At 42.8% G+C, this 16,373-nt stretch overlaps 1 protein-coding gene and 1 long non-coding RNA gene across 5 annotated transcripts in view; one reads left to right on the top strand and one right to left on the bottom strand.

Moving 5' to 3' along the window:
- The window catches only part of dync2h1 (dynein cytoplasmic 2 heavy chain 1), a 154,552-nt gene extending 142,477 nt beyond the window's left edge, over positions 1 to 12,075 (bottom strand). The window contains exons 1-18 of one of the 4 annotated variants that reach the window (XM_064300939.1): positions 11,855 to 12,075; positions 10,526 to 10,732; positions 10,163 to 10,333; positions 9,745 to 9,883; positions 9,137 to 9,255; positions 8,908 to 9,052; positions 8,374 to 8,606; positions 8,133 to 8,267; positions 7,764 to 7,877; positions 7,192 to 7,303; positions 6,196 to 6,320; positions 4,268 to 4,443; positions 3,790 to 3,985; positions 3,586 to 3,681; positions 2,699 to 2,863; positions 2,166 to 2,264; positions 1,696 to 1,835; positions 794 to 1,022 (exon numbers count right to left, since the gene is read on the bottom strand). In XM_064300939.1, coding sequence (XP_064157009.1) covers positions 794 to 1,022; positions 1,696 to 1,835; positions 2,166 to 2,264; positions 2,699 to 2,863; positions 3,586 to 3,681; positions 3,790 to 3,985; positions 4,268 to 4,443; positions 6,196 to 6,320; positions 7,192 to 7,303; positions 7,764 to 7,877; positions 8,133 to 8,267; positions 8,374 to 8,606; positions 8,908 to 9,052; positions 9,137 to 9,255; positions 9,745 to 9,883; positions 10,163 to 10,333; positions 10,526 to 10,726 — 2,595 coding nt within the window. In that variant the 5' untranslated portion in view covers positions 10,727 to 10,732; positions 11,855 to 12,075. Of the gene's footprint in view, positions 1 to 793; positions 1,023 to 1,695; positions 1,836 to 2,165; positions 2,265 to 2,698; positions 2,864 to 3,585; positions 3,682 to 3,789; positions 3,986 to 4,267; positions 4,444 to 6,195; positions 6,321 to 7,191; positions 7,304 to 7,763; positions 7,878 to 8,132; positions 8,268 to 8,373; positions 8,607 to 8,907; positions 9,053 to 9,136; positions 9,256 to 9,744; positions 9,884 to 10,162; positions 10,334 to 10,525; positions 11,280 to 11,854 lie in introns of those variants that run through there. The other 3 variants (XM_064300938.1, XM_064300940.1, XM_064300941.1) reach the window with 3 other exon arrangements.
- A 1,092-nt stretch (positions 12,076 to 13,167) lies between these two features.
- LOC135235489 (uncharacterized) lies at positions 13,168 to 14,836 on the top strand. Its single transcript, XR_010324384.1, has 2 exons — positions 13,168 to 13,313; positions 14,640 to 14,836. It is a non-coding gene; the product is annotated as an uncharacterized LOC135235489 (long non-coding RNA).
- Positions 14,837 to 16,373: the final 1,537 nt, after the last annotated feature.

Consider the following 16,373-nt stretch of genomic DNA (forward strand, 5'->3'; position numbering starts at 1 on the left):
ACTCACTACTGCTTATTCTTACTTATTTTTATTCTAATCTAAGGACAAGTTCCACTTCCCTGCTTCTTCTACACTATATTTTTCATTCATTTCAATGGCTCCCAAACTTGGGAAATATTCATTATGTTTAGGGTTAAAAGTTCAGGACAGACAGATGTGGCTAAACGGGATACTTCCCAGTGAGCCACTTCGTAGTTTGCCACAAATAAATGGCCACTGCCTCAGCCATAACTGTCCAATGGCACCAATAATTAGATCTACTATAGTGGTGAGTAAGCTGAGCTACATTACCACTAAAGGCATCACGTGCACCTCATAATTAAAACCAAAGGACTACACGCATATCTACATTTCCACCGAAGGACTGTATGGATCTGTACACTACCACCAAAGGCTTTGTGCAGATCTCTACACTACCACCAAAGGGCTTTATGTGGTTCTCTACATGATGACAAAATGCCCTCCTGCGGCCCAATTATAAATGGAAATGTAGCATTCTGGAAAGCTCCTCACTGGTGGATACGCTATGTGCCACGCTGCCAGTTTCAGTGTAGAATGTGCGGTCTAACAGCAGCGTGTTCAACAACCCAAAAAGAAAGAGGAAAAACCTTGAGGCCAGACGGGGGATTCCCCTGAGCCAAAAAAAAGCTGCGAAAAACAAAAAGCACACATATGCCATAGTGAAAAAAAAACTTTCTATTTTCAGTTTTCTAATGACCTGGGTCACTCTTAACGGCACAACGCCAGCAGAATTAGAGCCTGATTAAATGCCCCGGTGGGGAATCCAGCGCACCTTGAACTTGTCCTGCACAAGCAAGAGCCGGCTAAAGAGGTCTTCTGCCTTGCTGAAAATGGTGACGAAGCCGCTCGCGTTCCTGTCAATCATCACGGGGAAGATGGGCTCCTCCCCTGGCTCACTGACTCCTTTGAACTGGTTGGGGATGGAGATGAAGCGCTTCATCTCTCTGAAGTACTTGGCTCTCACTTCCTCAAACGGGGGCCTGAACTGGAGCCTGCCCTGCCTGGGACACAGACAGTATGCTGAAACTCTCCTGACGTCACTGAACATAGGCCACAAGTGCACACAGCAAGAACCTCTGCCACCCATAAACGTCTCAACACATCAAAAACACAGCAACTTATTCCTTGCCCTGCAGACCATCATTACAAAAGATGTGAACCAAATATTTATGATATTTATATAAATTATCTAACAATTATTATGATTTTTATTTATTTTATATACACAACCGACAGATCAAAATTTCAGATCCTCAACCAGTGGCAGAAGTGACGAACTGCAGAACAAATAATTGACTGTGGGGTTTTTCTTTCTCTACTTATCTGCCATTGATAATATTATCACCATTATTTACTCAACAGACACCCTTCCTGGGTGACTGACATAGCAGACATAGCTTTCATTGTGTAATTCATTCACACAGCATATGCAAACACACTGTCTGGTTGCTTGTTCAGGACTATAAAAGCCTGAGGCACCTGCAACCATGTCATGTTAAACTCAGTTCCTCATTTACTATGACGTACGACTAACCACTGAATACGGACAAATTCTTCGGGAACAATTTTTTTTTCTGGTCTATGTACGAGCCTGTCCTTCTGGCTTTGGAACAGGACACTAGTGTTGTGGAGTTAAAGGTGTGAGCTTGACGAGTCTACAAAAGAGCAGCTCACTTGAAAGTCAGGTCCACGTTGATTTCCGGAAGGTTCTTGTTGAGGGCTTCCAGTCCGACTTGGTACTGGTGCTCCAGGGCTTTGTACAGCTGATGGTTCCAGTGCTGGCGCCAGGCCCGCATGTCTCCCGACCGGAAACCCTGAGTAGACACCACGTTACCGCCAAGGTCAAGGTCATCCAGGGCTACCATGACCGTCACCCCACTCACAGGCAACTTCTTTCACCAATCAAGGAACACATTCACAGGGTGTGTGCCCTGGTCACTACAACAAACTGCTAATCTAAATCATCTAAAGTAACATGGACAGAGTCCATTATCCATTTTTCACCTGATCCAACATAAGTCTTTAAGACATGTTACTGTAGACCTGTCTGCCTCCAACTACCCCATCCACAACTGGCACTCCTTCAACCTCTTCATAATTCTATCCCAAGACCCTCCTCGCCTGTTCCATACTATTAGTGTTACCTGTGACTCTAGCGCAGCAAATCCCGTTCGCAGCTCCTGTAACCCGTCCTTCCATCGCTGCTGGTGACGCAGGAGGTCAACGTTCATTAGAGTCACCACCTGTGAAGACCCAGCAGCATGACGGCAGTTTTAAGGCTGGGAGAACAGCTATATGTTGCGGTTCCATATCACATCATCGCTAAGACCTCCCATCGAGTGCCTACAAATATGTGAACGAGCATGCTGTCCAAGACCTCACAGCATTTCATTAAACTGCATTAAAGTGCGCTACAGATTCAGTCAAGACCTGGAGACCCTGTTGGTCTGACTGGCATCTTTAAACTTCGAGCAATTGAGAAAAAAAGGATTTCTGTCCTTTCCTGCCCTTGTTTCTGGCTAATTAAGAGCCCGGGTGTGACAACCCCCAGACACCCTTCAGCCTTCTGGCCTAGCGACCGCAGAGCCAGCACACAGTCAATCCAATCAGCCGTGACATTTTCAGGACACCAGCCCTCCAGGAAAGGAAGTGCAACTGGTCTGGTCAGGATGTGTACCTTCTCGGTGAAGTCCGTGTGCCACTTCCTCAACTTCCTGTTTTGGGTGGACAGGTTCTCTGCGGAGGACTGCAGCTTGCCGATGTACACCTCCAGCTCTTTGGGATTGTCCCAGGTGATCTGCAGCTTGCCCCCTGACTCCCGGGATTGGGACCGTGGGCTCTGCTTTTGGTGGCCAAAGTAAAACCACAGGTGTGCATTTGTGATGAGAAAAACAGAAATATAACCATGAAACTATACACCTTAAGTAGGGCCTACAGTTTTCTTGACCAGAGCTTGCAACCGGTAAGTCCATCCATCCACTCATTTTCTATCCCGCTTATTCCTGATCAGGGTTGCGGAGGGTGAGGGGAAGCTGAAGCCTATCCCTGTGAGAACTGGGCAAGAGGTAGGAATACACCCAGTATAGGTCGCCAATCCATCACAGGGCACACACAACAATCTCTCGCACACTCATAACTATGGGCAATTTAGAATGTCTAATTAGCCTAACCTGCATGTCTTTGGACTGTGGGAGGAAATCAGAGTATCTGGAGGAAACCCACACAGACACGGGGAGAACATACAAACGTGTGTGCTGCCCCAACCTGTCTTTTGAAGTAAATAACCTTACCCTATAGCTGGTTTCTTTACACAATTAAGCAATGATTGATTATTAAAAGACAGACCAATCATAATTATTTTGTGCAATCCAGCAAATGATTGATAGTGCACACTCGGATTTAATTATGCAAACAGCAAGCTCTCATAAAAAAATGGCACACTATTACAGTAGCTCAGAACAGATGGTGCATATATAATGCATAGATCATACATTATATATGCACTGGACTTCTTTTGAACAGGATGTAATGAAAAACATAAATATTCACTGCAATAATAAATACCTTTATCACTTGTTCAAACGCCAAGGCGTAGTTCAGCATCATGGGCCTCTGGGAAGGAATCATCTGTTGATCTATGGTGTTGTAAAAATGAGCCACCTGCCAAAAAATACAGCATTTACACAATGGCAACACTGGCCGTGCTACGAGTCAGCAAAGGTCAAATCGTTTCTGTGTTTGAGAACTCCGGTTATGATGGGCACGCGCCTGTTTGAGGATGATGGCCTGTCTGTAGAACTTGTCCGCCGTATTGGCGGCCTGCTGGATTTTGGCGGGAATGGCGAACCCCAAGGCCGAGAGCTGGCGGACCTCTCTCAGCAGGGTCACCAGCCGGTCCGAGTACTGGATCTTCAGCTTCCCGTCCACGTGGTCCAGCTCCATCACACGGCTGCTGGCCTGCAGGCTGGAGGGGTGCCCAATCTCATCAAACCAAAATATTTGCTTTGTTCAAACATTACTTCAGACTTCAGTATTTACATAATATTACACTACCAGTATGTTACCTCTAGTAATATACTGCATGGCGCACATAACAAAATACTGAGTGCTTGTGTAGGGCTCGGTGGAAACCTAACGGGCATTCTGTTACATATTTTGACAGATTTATCGCTTGATCTGCTGACTGACTCATTGATTGATGGGTCAATAGAGAGCACAGTGAACAACAACAGAATTATCTGATCACCTGATTCCAGACTTTGGATCGGAGAGCCCTGATTGGATGTCTCGTGACCAGTCGTCAAACTGGTCCTGCTCATAAGCCCGGAGCTGCTCCTGCAGGTCGTCGGAGAACCTTACGAATGGACGGTACCCAGAGAGGTCCGACAGAAGGGCTGCTGCCATTTTGATGGAATCCTCCACCTACGGCACGTGGGCAGGTCCATTTCGTTTGTAAATGAGACACAGAACAAGGTGCAGACCAAAAGTGGACAAACATTCCAGAAGCACAACACTCTCTTTGCTTCTTCATTTATTAAACAATATTTTATTCACTTTGAGGTTTTAATATTATTCCAGTTTTAATGCATGTTCAGTCTGCCAAGACAGTTTTTGGGCGTGATGTTTCAGGTATTTACAACAGTTTCTGCTTTACAGTGACAGGTATATAGGGATATTGGTCTAAAGCAGGAAAATACAGTAAGTAACTCCAAACTTCGCACAGCAATGTTATGTTTCCAGAGATTGTACATGTATACTAGCTGATTATTCTTCAAAAAATTATAGGCCTTGTGGTAGGGTGGGCGGGGCGGCTCTCGGAACTCTGCGCCACAGCTGTTGGGGATTATTAATCAGCACTGATGGTGAATTGTTTGATTAATGAACAATGTGCTGATTACCTCGACAGTGAGCCTGGACGCTTAAAAAGCCGGTCTACACAGACGGAACGGGCTGACTGGAGACGGATGAAGGGCTGACGGACGGTCAGCCGGGAAATTGTGTGTGTGTATAAAAAAGTGTAACAAAAAGCCGCGTGACGGCAGTAAAAATAAAAGACGCATTCGCGTCCAAAAATAAACTCTCGTCTCTCTTCCTGCCGTCCTCCCCGTACGGGCCACCACTGTAGCAAACTGCGTGCCACCGCTCGTGTCAGAGATGAGAGAGGCGAGAGTTTATTTTTGGACGCGAATGCGTCTTATTTTTACTGCCGTCACGCGGCTTTTTGTTACACTTTTTTATACACATTCTTTTAAAAACACAACAAAAACTGAAATTATATAAAAGACCCCAGAAATGTAAACTATACATTTAAGGAGCGAAGAGAGTGTACATCCTTGTTGAATGAGGGTCCATTTAGTTAAAAAACAAAGCACAAGTAACAAAGAGGAGAGATGCATTTCCCTCCTTATGGCTAGCACTATATTCACACAAAACAACTTTGCTTAGTAGCCATACAGCCACCCTAGAATCAGCGACTCAGAAGCCCCTTTCACATCAGACAACATCAAATCAATCGGCCATTCGATGTGGTTGAAAAGGCTCTACCCACTTGACCAACTTTATACTGATGTCCTTAAGAAGCCTGAAAATTGCTGGTGTGGTGCAAATCATACTCTACTACAAGGTTATCTTGTTCACTGTATACATGCTTGTGTACAGACAGTAAAAACACTCGCAAACCTGTTGACGTTGCCATAATTGGTTTTCTATAAACACTTGTGAACATAATGGTCTTTAAAATGGTTTCAGGCTCCTCAGACTTGCATTTCCTACAAAGAGCGAAGTCAAATTCAGCTTTGGAATCCGCATATTTAATCACGATAATTCATGCGTCAGAGGGTGACTCAATGTTTTGACCCAATGACTTGGGCTGGCCCTCTTTCTCAGTAAAAGGAAGCGGGCTTTAACAGTGGAGTATGGCACTAGGGAAATGCTGAAACCACAGGAACAACCGCAAAAGGCACTAAAGGGCAAAGAGGATGAACGCAGGATGAACCAAATGACCAAATGAGCTTCTATTACAACAGCAGCATTAGTGATGGTTATTACCCCAGAGTTTTTATTTAGAATCAATTTAATTCACCTCACGGGATTAAATTCACCTCATTCATCCATGAAGTCACTTTTCTAGAAGGTATTTAAGACATGACTGCCTGGGGAGAGGCGCATGTGTACCTTCAGGGCCAGCTGTCGCACCCAAACAATGTTGTTGACGACCTCAGGGAGGTTCCTGCCAGCAAGGGGACCCGACTTTTCTCCCGGGATGCCATGACAACGGCTCTCAAAGTCTGTGCGGAGTCCTGGGAAGACACGAAAATTAAAGTTGTAAACACACACAGATACACACCTCACTGTGCTAATGCCATTTATGTTAGATGATTCCAAGAGGAAACTCCACTGGAAAAAGCATAAACCAAAAATTTAGAGAACAGTAAATCAAGAATCTCTCTCATTTGGTTTAGGTTTCAAACACTGGCTTTTTTGTTATACGCTTTTAAAAAGGTAATGGACTGCTTTTTTATATAGCGCTTTTATCCAAAGCGCTTTACAATTGATGCCTCTCATTCGCCAGAGCAGTAGGGGTTAGGTGTCTTGCTCAGGGACACTTCGACAAGCCCAGGGCGGGGTTTGAACCGGCAACCCTCCGACTGCCAGACAATCGGTCTTACCTCCTGAGCTATGTCGCCCCTTCATTTACCAATGTAACAGAGAAGTGCACTATGTGATTGCTTTCTCCTCCAAAGTCTCCCTTTCATGGGAGGGGCACTTTCCAAAATTAAATCAGGATACCAAGAACTGCTGCTTCAAAACAGGAGACTTTGGGGCCAGAGAGCCAGCAGTATAAAAGGGCTTTGCTCCATTGTGATATTAAGCAAAGGCCTCAGCCTTTTTAATGCAAATAAAAATGTAAGTGGGGTCTGCCGGGTGATTTGTCCTGCTAAGGCATGCTTGACAACGGAGGTTTTTATGAGCATTGCAGCTTTAGCATGATTGGGAGTTCCAAATTTGGAGAGAAAGGGGGAAAAGATTTTTTTTTTAAATAAGCAATTTCGAAACAGGAACCAGTTTCAAGATCTTAATTTACCATTCTACGCATTTTTAGTTCATGTTTTTCCAGTGGAGGTTCCATTGAAATTCCCTTAATCGGACTGATACAAGCAAATAAGACACCCTTGATATAGTCCAGAAGCTTAGCCAGTAATGTCTCCCTTTCTGGAAGCAGATCCTTGCTAACGCTGGGCCGCTTGATTAGTTCCTTATACTTCTGAAACACTTGAAGAAGCTGAAAGAAGCAAATATTACATTTTCAGTTCAAGGACATATATCATAAAATGTGAATGATACCATATATGCGTTTATAAAATGACATTCTGATAAGATATCTTAGAATCCAGGAAACTTGATGGTGTCTTTGTAGCAACAAACTTAAATCTCACAATACAAAGTATGTCTTATCCAAGCTTATCGTTAGCGCCAGAATGCGAAATGCCTTCACGCAGGCAATATTAAATCATCAAACAGCCAGCATGGTATGCTGGCCATGTTAAATATTGGGCAAAAATGTGCTCTGCAAGACAATTCTAGAGACAGTAGACCCTCTGCTTAAACTAAACCAGAACATTTTAGAGAATCTAGTCTAGCCATGCACTGTCAGAATATGGGTAGAAAGCATGTTAATGATGTCATAGTTCCTGCACCTGGAGATACTGTTTCCAGGCTATGTGAACACACCGCATAAGTACCTGCTGGGGGTTGTCCTGGACATCTCCAATGCTAACTTTTAGCTTGCCTGCAGCCTCCTGCTCAGCAGGCGAGATGGCCCTCTCAAACTGTGACACGGCTGCCTTCCAAAGAGGCTGAAACATCAGAATTGGCATATGACAACCTGAACACGCAAGCACAGGCCTTTTCATTCCATAATCAACAAATCCCTGACACAGCTTTTGCTGTGATCCTGACCTTTATGCTAAAAAGAGGAAGTTTTCTGAAAAACCGCGGGTTTTCTGTCAGACTTCAGACTACACAGTACTTAATCAGAAAGATATACAGACGGTTTAAAGGTCAAGAACGAGCACTGGCTTTAACCACTGAACACACGGGACGTGTCCGACCTCGGTGTAGGGGTTGTAGTGCAGCGCGTTCAGACCGGCGAAAGGTTCGAACACGTGTGCTGGAGAGAGTGCCTGCCCTTTCCCGGCTGGGAGAAGCCGCAGCAGTTTCTCGTGAACCGTGCGAATCATCACCACCTGCATGAGAAGTTAACATCACCCAATTAACACCCAGTAAAGCAAACACCAATTTATTCAATTTATTCAGAAAGGAATTGTGGGATACGCAGGTTATACCACAAACCTCCTCGAGCCTTCGGGCAAGGTTCTGCAGAAGCTGTGGCTGATACTTATCACCCTTCCACGGGTGAGGGGCGTAGCGCTTCCACAGCTGCCCCGTCAGGTGATCACAGGCTCCCACCCACTGCTCACAGACAGCCACGCCCGACCGCAGGCTCTCCTTGACTGTGAGGAAGGGGTCCTCCCACAGCTTCAAGGAACTCAGCTTCTTCTGCACATACCGGCCCAGAGCTCCACCTGCAATGCACAACCCCACTCACACTCCCGAAAGGGCCACTTCCCAGAACCCCCACAGGGGCAGGATGGGTGTAGATCATCCCAACCCTAAAATTGCTGCACATTGGACCAAATCCTCTCCACTGAAACTAACCACTAAGAATTTTCCACGGTGATTCTTTTTCAGGGCGTTAGCCATAGACTGCAAAAGAACTGGTGCCCAATCATGGTTATTTGTGACAAACGCATCTAGCTCCTCCCAAAGACGAGTCTAGATCCTCCCAAACACTTAGCTGTGACCAATGACAGACGACTCTCGTACCTATGACATCCATCAGGCGCTGCATGCGGACTTCAAGGTATGGCTCGTGGTCATTCTGCCTCCACACGTCGTCCACCGTGTCTCTGGTGCTGTCCACAAGCTCCACGGCATCGGCTAACGCCACGCTGTCCAGGTTGTTATAGTCCTGTGAAGATGCGGGCAGAATTATGAATGTACAAGCAGATCCGAATGGAAAAGCGCAAAGAACAAACTGAGGGTGAACTGGTACCTTCTCAATATGTTGAAACAACTCAGAGAAATGGGCTGCTCTTTCTTTAGTGCTGGTCTTCCCGCCCACCTGTGAGAGGTCTGCCCAGTACTGAAACTCATCATTAGGAGTCAGAATACCTACAGGGAAAAGTCATTCAAAGACATTCTGCAATGGGCACACTAGATACACAAAAACAGTGGATATTCAGCCATGAAAAGTGTGTGCTTGCAGTAAATTGAATTCCACATTACTGAAATACAGCATCAAATATGGTATTCTCTTACAGTGTAACAAAGTACATTTTTTGTAAATTATAAAATGGAAATGAATATTATGCCACATAATGTATTTTTTCTGCACTCTGCCACCATAATGAAGAATTAGATCCAAACTGACACATTCCCCTCCTGTCGGAAGAGTCGTAGCGCAGTACTACTTCAGCAAACACCCCATGAATCTCTTTCTGAAGACATAATACTTCAAAATCAAGTGTTCGGGCCTAATGGTGAATGCACAGAATCCAAAAAACATACTTGCTTTCTGTGGTGTTAGACAATGCCCATGAAGTAGTAAGATTGCCAAACCTCGGAACTCTTAACCGAAAAGTCTGTTACTGCGGCTCCTACCCAAGGCATCGTCGCCTTTGAAGCTTCTCTTTCCGGTGTCTTCCGAGTCGGACCGCCTAACCACCAAACCCAGACCCACTTCCAGGTCACTCAATAAGCTCTGCAGTTTGGGGTCAATAATCTTACTCCATTTTTCATCCTTACAAAAAAATAAGAAAAAAGCCAATTAATTTGATTTAAAGAAATAGTTTACTTTCTGTGTTTATTAATATTATTGCAGTTTTAGTCTAAATATCATAGTATAATATTTAAAAATAAAAACAGGAAACTATCCCTTTACAGGAAGACATTGATCCAAGACATGCTCTGAGCGCAATCTTCAGAAGTTATGATCTGGTTTCTGTAAACCAGGATTCGGTAATCTATTGAATCACTGAAGGCACTCATCTCCCACTGAAGATAAGTGAGCCGCAGTTACCTTCAGCAGTACGGGAGCAAACACTTGTCGCACAGCCTGATAGAGAGTGTTTATGGGGGACTCCAACATAGAAGAGACCAGCACATTGCTGTGGAGGTTGTCTTCTGTGATGACAGTGGGCCGCAGTTTGAAAAATACCAGCACTTTGTCTTTGCCGTCCGCTGAATCAATCTAACAACAAACGATATACTTCAAACAATATACTTCAGCACAGCCACCAACGTTTAGTACCTTCAGGCACTTCATTTTCATTTGCATACATCAGTGAGTGAGACACAGAAACATAATGACAGTTAAAGTTACATTGCACGCATCAACAGAAAATACTGTGTTTGCTTGCCAGCTAGGTGGGAAAAGTCTTGCCTTGTTTGACATACGCAGCTCGCTTCCAGGCTTGTATACTGAAAGCACGTACTCATTGCCATCATCTAAAAAGTTATTAAGTTCTCTACAGTCCGTTAAGGAAGAGATAAGTGGGTCTGATGAAGTCTTCAGGCCAAAATAGTTCCCCGTTGTTGTAAGGATGAAGTTCTTGCGTGCGTCTTCCAAGTCATAGTGAGGCATCTTTCCCTTCTCATGTTCCCACAAAATAACAAACAAGTAACAAACACGTTAGATTTTCAATGAAAATGTATGATACTTGTGGCTAGCTTGCCACATAGTTAACTTGCCAACACAATTAAGTAAGTTAGTTGGAATGAGTAACTAACAATTCGTTTCTGGCTAGTTTACACAGTTTGCAGGCGAATGCTCTTCCCATGCTTAACTAGCTAAATATCTAATCTGTTCGTTCAAAGAAGAGTCGTACAATTCCAATATGTAGCCAACTGCTAATCGCAGTGGTGTCAAACTCGTGCCATGGAGGGCCGTGTGTATGCAGGTTTTCATTCCAGCCTCAGATCTTGATTATATAATTAGTTAAATTATTTGCTGAATTAGGGATGCAGGTTTGTGTACAATGGTGACCCGACGTCTATGGTGACCCGCATTGTCTAAATAAAAATGTTCTTATATTCTGTGCTTCAATGCAGTTAAACGCATATGGCTGAATGAGTAATTGGACTCAATTAAGGCAGCATTAATTGGTTGGAATGAAAATCTGCATACACACGGCCCTCCATGGCACGAGTTTGACACCACTGAGCTAGAGGAACGTTATATATACGGTGCGCTGTAACTATGATCACGTTACTAGCTAGCCATAACCGGCAGGTTCTAACGTTAGTTCAGTAGATTGTTAGTCTAGCTAACGACGTACAAATGTTGTCTAGATAGCTAACTCGCCAGCCAGTCACTGGCAGTTGTAGTAACGTTATCCGATACCTGGTTTGCGCTCGTTAGCTAGGCTAAGTCAACAGCAGAGATAAACAGCCTGACAGCACTACGTATCGATAGGTAGCCAGCTGCAAGTCAATCTAGGAAAATGACCACAAAGCCGTTTGCTAGCTAATGCAATATAACGGAAACACGCATGCAGTCAGTCAGCTAACTTAGCTAGATTGTTGCTAGTTAGATACTTAGCTTGTTAAGCGTATTCGTGTAGATAGCCAAGTCAAAGAAATAAACAGCTAGTTTGTTAGCTAACATTAATCGTTTCTTTTATATATGACAAATATTAGTCTAGCTAGACTAATTCACTTGCGAATTAGCTAGCTAGCTAGCTAACGAATAATGGTACGCCAAGCCTCTTACCGTGCATGGAGGGCAACACAAGAGAAAGACACTAAAACAAGTCTCTTGTTAATTAGGTTGCTAGTTTGCATGCAAGAGAACATACATAAGTAATGTTAGAAAAACCTGCAACGAGAACGTAAATATACCGTGGCTTGCTAAATGACAACAAGACCGCTACATGTTTGTGCGTTTTGGAGCGGGGAAGCTGACGTTGTTGCACTGGCAACGTCTCTCACGACAGTGATATTCACAATTGTTTCTAGTGGGCTTTATCTGCGTAGTTTTCCTAAGACTCAGTATACGTAGGCAAGTCCGAGTTGAACACCGCACCATATGTAAATTGTGTTTTTCAATGAAAACGGAAACATAAAAAGTTATAATGAAGTTGTTTACGTTTTAATTTATTGTTTAACATGTTGATGTTTCTATGCAAACACGTGTAATACAGTAACCCAGAGAAATCTCACGTTCATTGACAGTGTAAATTTAGCCTGTAGATGAGTTTCTCGCCTGGCCAAATTTTGTGGATTACAGACGAGCTAACATTCATTTGTAACATCAACACAGATTCTTTGTTTCAGATGTAGTCAGCGAGGAAATTCCCTAGAACTTTTCTTAGCTATGGACTTATCTATTTCTTTATTTTAAAAAAAAACATATTTTATTATCGTAATGCCTTTCATTATTCTTGATGGATTCAATAGCCTGAAATTACACATCAAGCTTTTTTCCTGTTCCCTCTTTTCACCTGTAGTCTATCCAATGAGGTTTCCACTAAAAAGGAAGTAGGGCTACTACTTACGCGAATTCTAATTATTTGACATTTCACTGACATTTAGGATAGTGGTTAAATTGGGGGATGTCCTTAGAGTGAAACAAAAGCAAGATGAAAACGTAATACGTTTTTCAGAGGTTAATCTCTGGACAAAATGTTATACATTGTATGACAATGAAATGTAGTTGGATTGAGACATTTTTGTTTGACTGTAGACTAACTACCATTGACATAGTTTAGTAGAATCATTTGGATTTTTTTTTTCCTGTTATTGTGTTAGTGTTCTTTTTTTTAGCTTACATAGTTTTGTTTCTGAAGAATGCGCTCTGTGGCAATAGTTTTGACAAGTTCGATTTATTTATTATGATTTAATATTTGGCTGTGGAAATATTTGGCGGGTGTATATAGCATGGCAGAGACAAGCACCCAGGTGTCCGTAGCCAACAATGCTATTTGCACCCGTTCACACATCTATACTATGTGTGTATATGCACTGTATGTATATTTTAGAAACAGCATCATCTGCACCGCGTAAAGGACAAAGGTGAGGGGGTGTTTCCATGAGGCCGGACCAAGTCTGACGGTCTCTGCCACCCAGTAGCGGGCATCAGGCACCGCCACATGGACTCACATTAACTCCGATCCCGAGTCGTAGCGTGCTATGCTTCAGAACCGGGACTTACAAACTTGTTAACATAACCTGTAAGTGGCCTAACCTTAACCCTAACAGCTACTTTCTCTGATGCGGTTTACTGCCGGTTGATTTAATTAGCAGTATTAATGTGACGAGAAGCGCTTTGTCGTTTTAATGCATAACACGCAATTCCTTGCGCCCACACCCGCCAGCACCCCACCCTCCGACAACATTGGGTGACATTAACGGTCGACCGCAACGGGTGTCACCAACCCTGCTTGTGCGTTGTTTTTGTGCTGTTTAAAATAGCTTTTTAGCCACCCTACAGAATTATTTCTTGCTGCTAAACTGGCTTTGCTTCCTGTTTTCAGCCTCATCCTGTATGAAATCAATCGTCACATTTATTTAAGGGAATTCCCCTTAAAATCACCACATAGAAATGGGTGTGCTTTTAAAAAATAAGTGCATACCTTTTAGATCCGAAAAGCTTGTAACTTTTTTGTGGAATTCCCTTTTTAACTCATTCAGCTGAGCTTTGAATACGTTTTATAAGCATACTATGCTATACCATCCTATAGATCTAATATCCATGACTTGCATGCTGTTCTTGCACACTTATTTTATCATGTAGGCAATGAAACACTCATACACACATGCATGTACATGTGCTGCCTTGGCAGCTGAAGGAAGAAGCCTTAGAAAATATGTCTTCCCGCTAACAAAAAGCAGTGACGACAAAAAGCCCTTGAAATTCAAAGCAGGCCTTTCTACATTTCACTGTTTCAACATAAATTAGGATTTCTTGCCCTCAGACCCACTGCTATACAAAATTTAGGACCAGTTAAACAGTTTCCTTACTTCCTAATTCCAGCTGAAGGTGCTGCTATATCAGTGTACATTTCAGGGCTCAAAATGTATGTTGTGTCTGAATTCATTCGTCACACCAATGCAACGTAAGTCGATAGGGTTTTGGACCACTACATGTGGTCAGTACAGTCTATACACTCTGGGGCATACAGTATCTTGAGCACAGAGCATCTGGAGTTCTGCCGTATGAATACAGCAGCATTTGTCCACAAGTCAGTTAACTTTTGATTTGTTGATAGAAGTCATAGATGTGGAAAATCATGTTATTCTCTAGCCTCCTCATTCACCACATCTGATCACAATCAAGCTTTAATTGGTAGCTCTGGAATGACACCTGAGGGTTTTCTCTACCGGCTATCTGCTAAATGCTGGAATGATTGGGTTCAGATGACACATGATATGTGGAAAACATAAGTGTCATCATGCCTAATTTCAACTATCCAAATGAATTTCCTGGTGTGGTCCTATGGTCAAACAGTGAAAAAAAGGACTACATAAATATGTGTTTATGCTCATCAAACCACCAGGTGACAATACATGCTCTGTGGATGGGAGCTGGTGAAAGACACCCCTCTCTGCAGGAAGGAATTCTGTTAACATGGGGAGAAGATTAAAATCAGAAATGGATACTGAGCATCGTGAAATAAATCCCAGGAGCTGTTCCCTACACCAGCATTGGCCCCTCCCCAACCCTTCATTGTTGAAGCAATTTTGCATTTCTATTTTTAATTAATTACCTGTTGTGTACTAATCATACAAATCTATAAGCAGTAACTTACAAGTTAAGTGCATTATTATGTTTTGTTCCATGTTGACATTTGCACCCTTACACTGTGCTGCTATCACAGACCACAGGCCATGCTGGCTGTGAATCACCTGGGGGTGGTCTTGCAGGGGCAATAAAATGATAGATTTGTCTGGCTAAGCAGTGGAAAAAACTGTAGTCTAAAAACTGAAACGAGGTCCAAGAAATGACAGGTGAGTAAATGTAAACCTAAACGCAGAATGGGAAACTTGGTAATGTATCACTCAGATCTCATGAGTTATTGAGTTTGTTTGTTTAAAATTAAACAGAATCACAAAAAACTTCACATTCAGAACCTGAAGTGTCCCCACTTCTGATTGACACCTTAGATTTGGTTTCTAAGGTTTTAAGAATTATGCTGCACCAAAAATCAGAGTAGGGTCAAATACGTATTTGTTTTGGATTAAGATACTTTTCTACACTTTACTAACCTTGTCTGGTGTATTGGAACCAATGAAATACTCTCAAAAGGTGAAAACCCAGCCTTCTGGTCATATTGGCAGGTTCAGTTACACCAGGCTAGATCAATAGAGCACAGAAAAGTATTTGAATCCAAAACAAAAATGTATTTGACCCAGGTCTTCCAAAAATCATACAAGCCCAAATGTGATTAAATGTCAAAATAATGTGTACTTTTATAGGATATATTAAGAAACAAAAATGTGATTGTACAGTTATATCAACAAGGCTGCAATTGTGTTTTCAGATGCATAATCCCAAAGTAAATTCATAGAATTATGGGGGAAGTAAAGTTACCATTAGCTTTGAATTACACAATGGCTACACAGTAGAAATGCAATCGACAACAAATGTCACATATGGGACTTTCAGCTGGGCCTTGTACCACCTGAGTATAGTAGCTCCACCTCCTGATCATCATTCTGTTTGGTTGCCATGATGAGTATGCCTCTGTTTCATATCATAAACATTCAAGCTAATTCGGCGGACTGCTCCCTGTTCACAGAAACCAGGAAAGCCCATAACTCTCCCTGATACCCTATTGGTCATGGCTGTCTGCCATAATGGAGAGAGGTCCCTTTCCAAGTGAAAAAAGCTTGTACACATGTGAAGTGAAACAGAAATCAACCGAACATTCCCTTTAGCAACAAATTACATCATAATATCCAGAAATATTTTCAAACCATTATCAGTGCTCACAAAGTACTTTTACCGACTCTCTTGTCCAGGGAATTCAAAGTACATGAATGCTGTACAGATAAAATTAATGGCTAATTCAAATCACAATTAACTCACAAGATGGAATTTACCACAATCATCAGGATCAAGCATGAACTCCACCATTGGACTGGGGTATAATTGGAGTGTAATTACTGTGGTGCTGCTGCAAACAAGCTCCTTTATAATAAAATCCCCTTTTCAATCCATTGATTATCATTTGGTATTTTGGATGGTATACTGTATTCATGTATGTTTGCTCGATGCACTCCTCAATATC

The sequence above is a fragment of the Anguilla rostrata genome, chromosome 12, assembly GCF_018555375.3.
Source record: "Anguilla rostrata isolate EN2019 chromosome 12, ASM1855537v3, whole genome shotgun sequence".
Classification (NCBI taxonomy): Eukaryota; Metazoa; Chordata; class Actinopteri; order Anguilliformes; family Anguillidae; genus Anguilla; species Anguilla rostrata.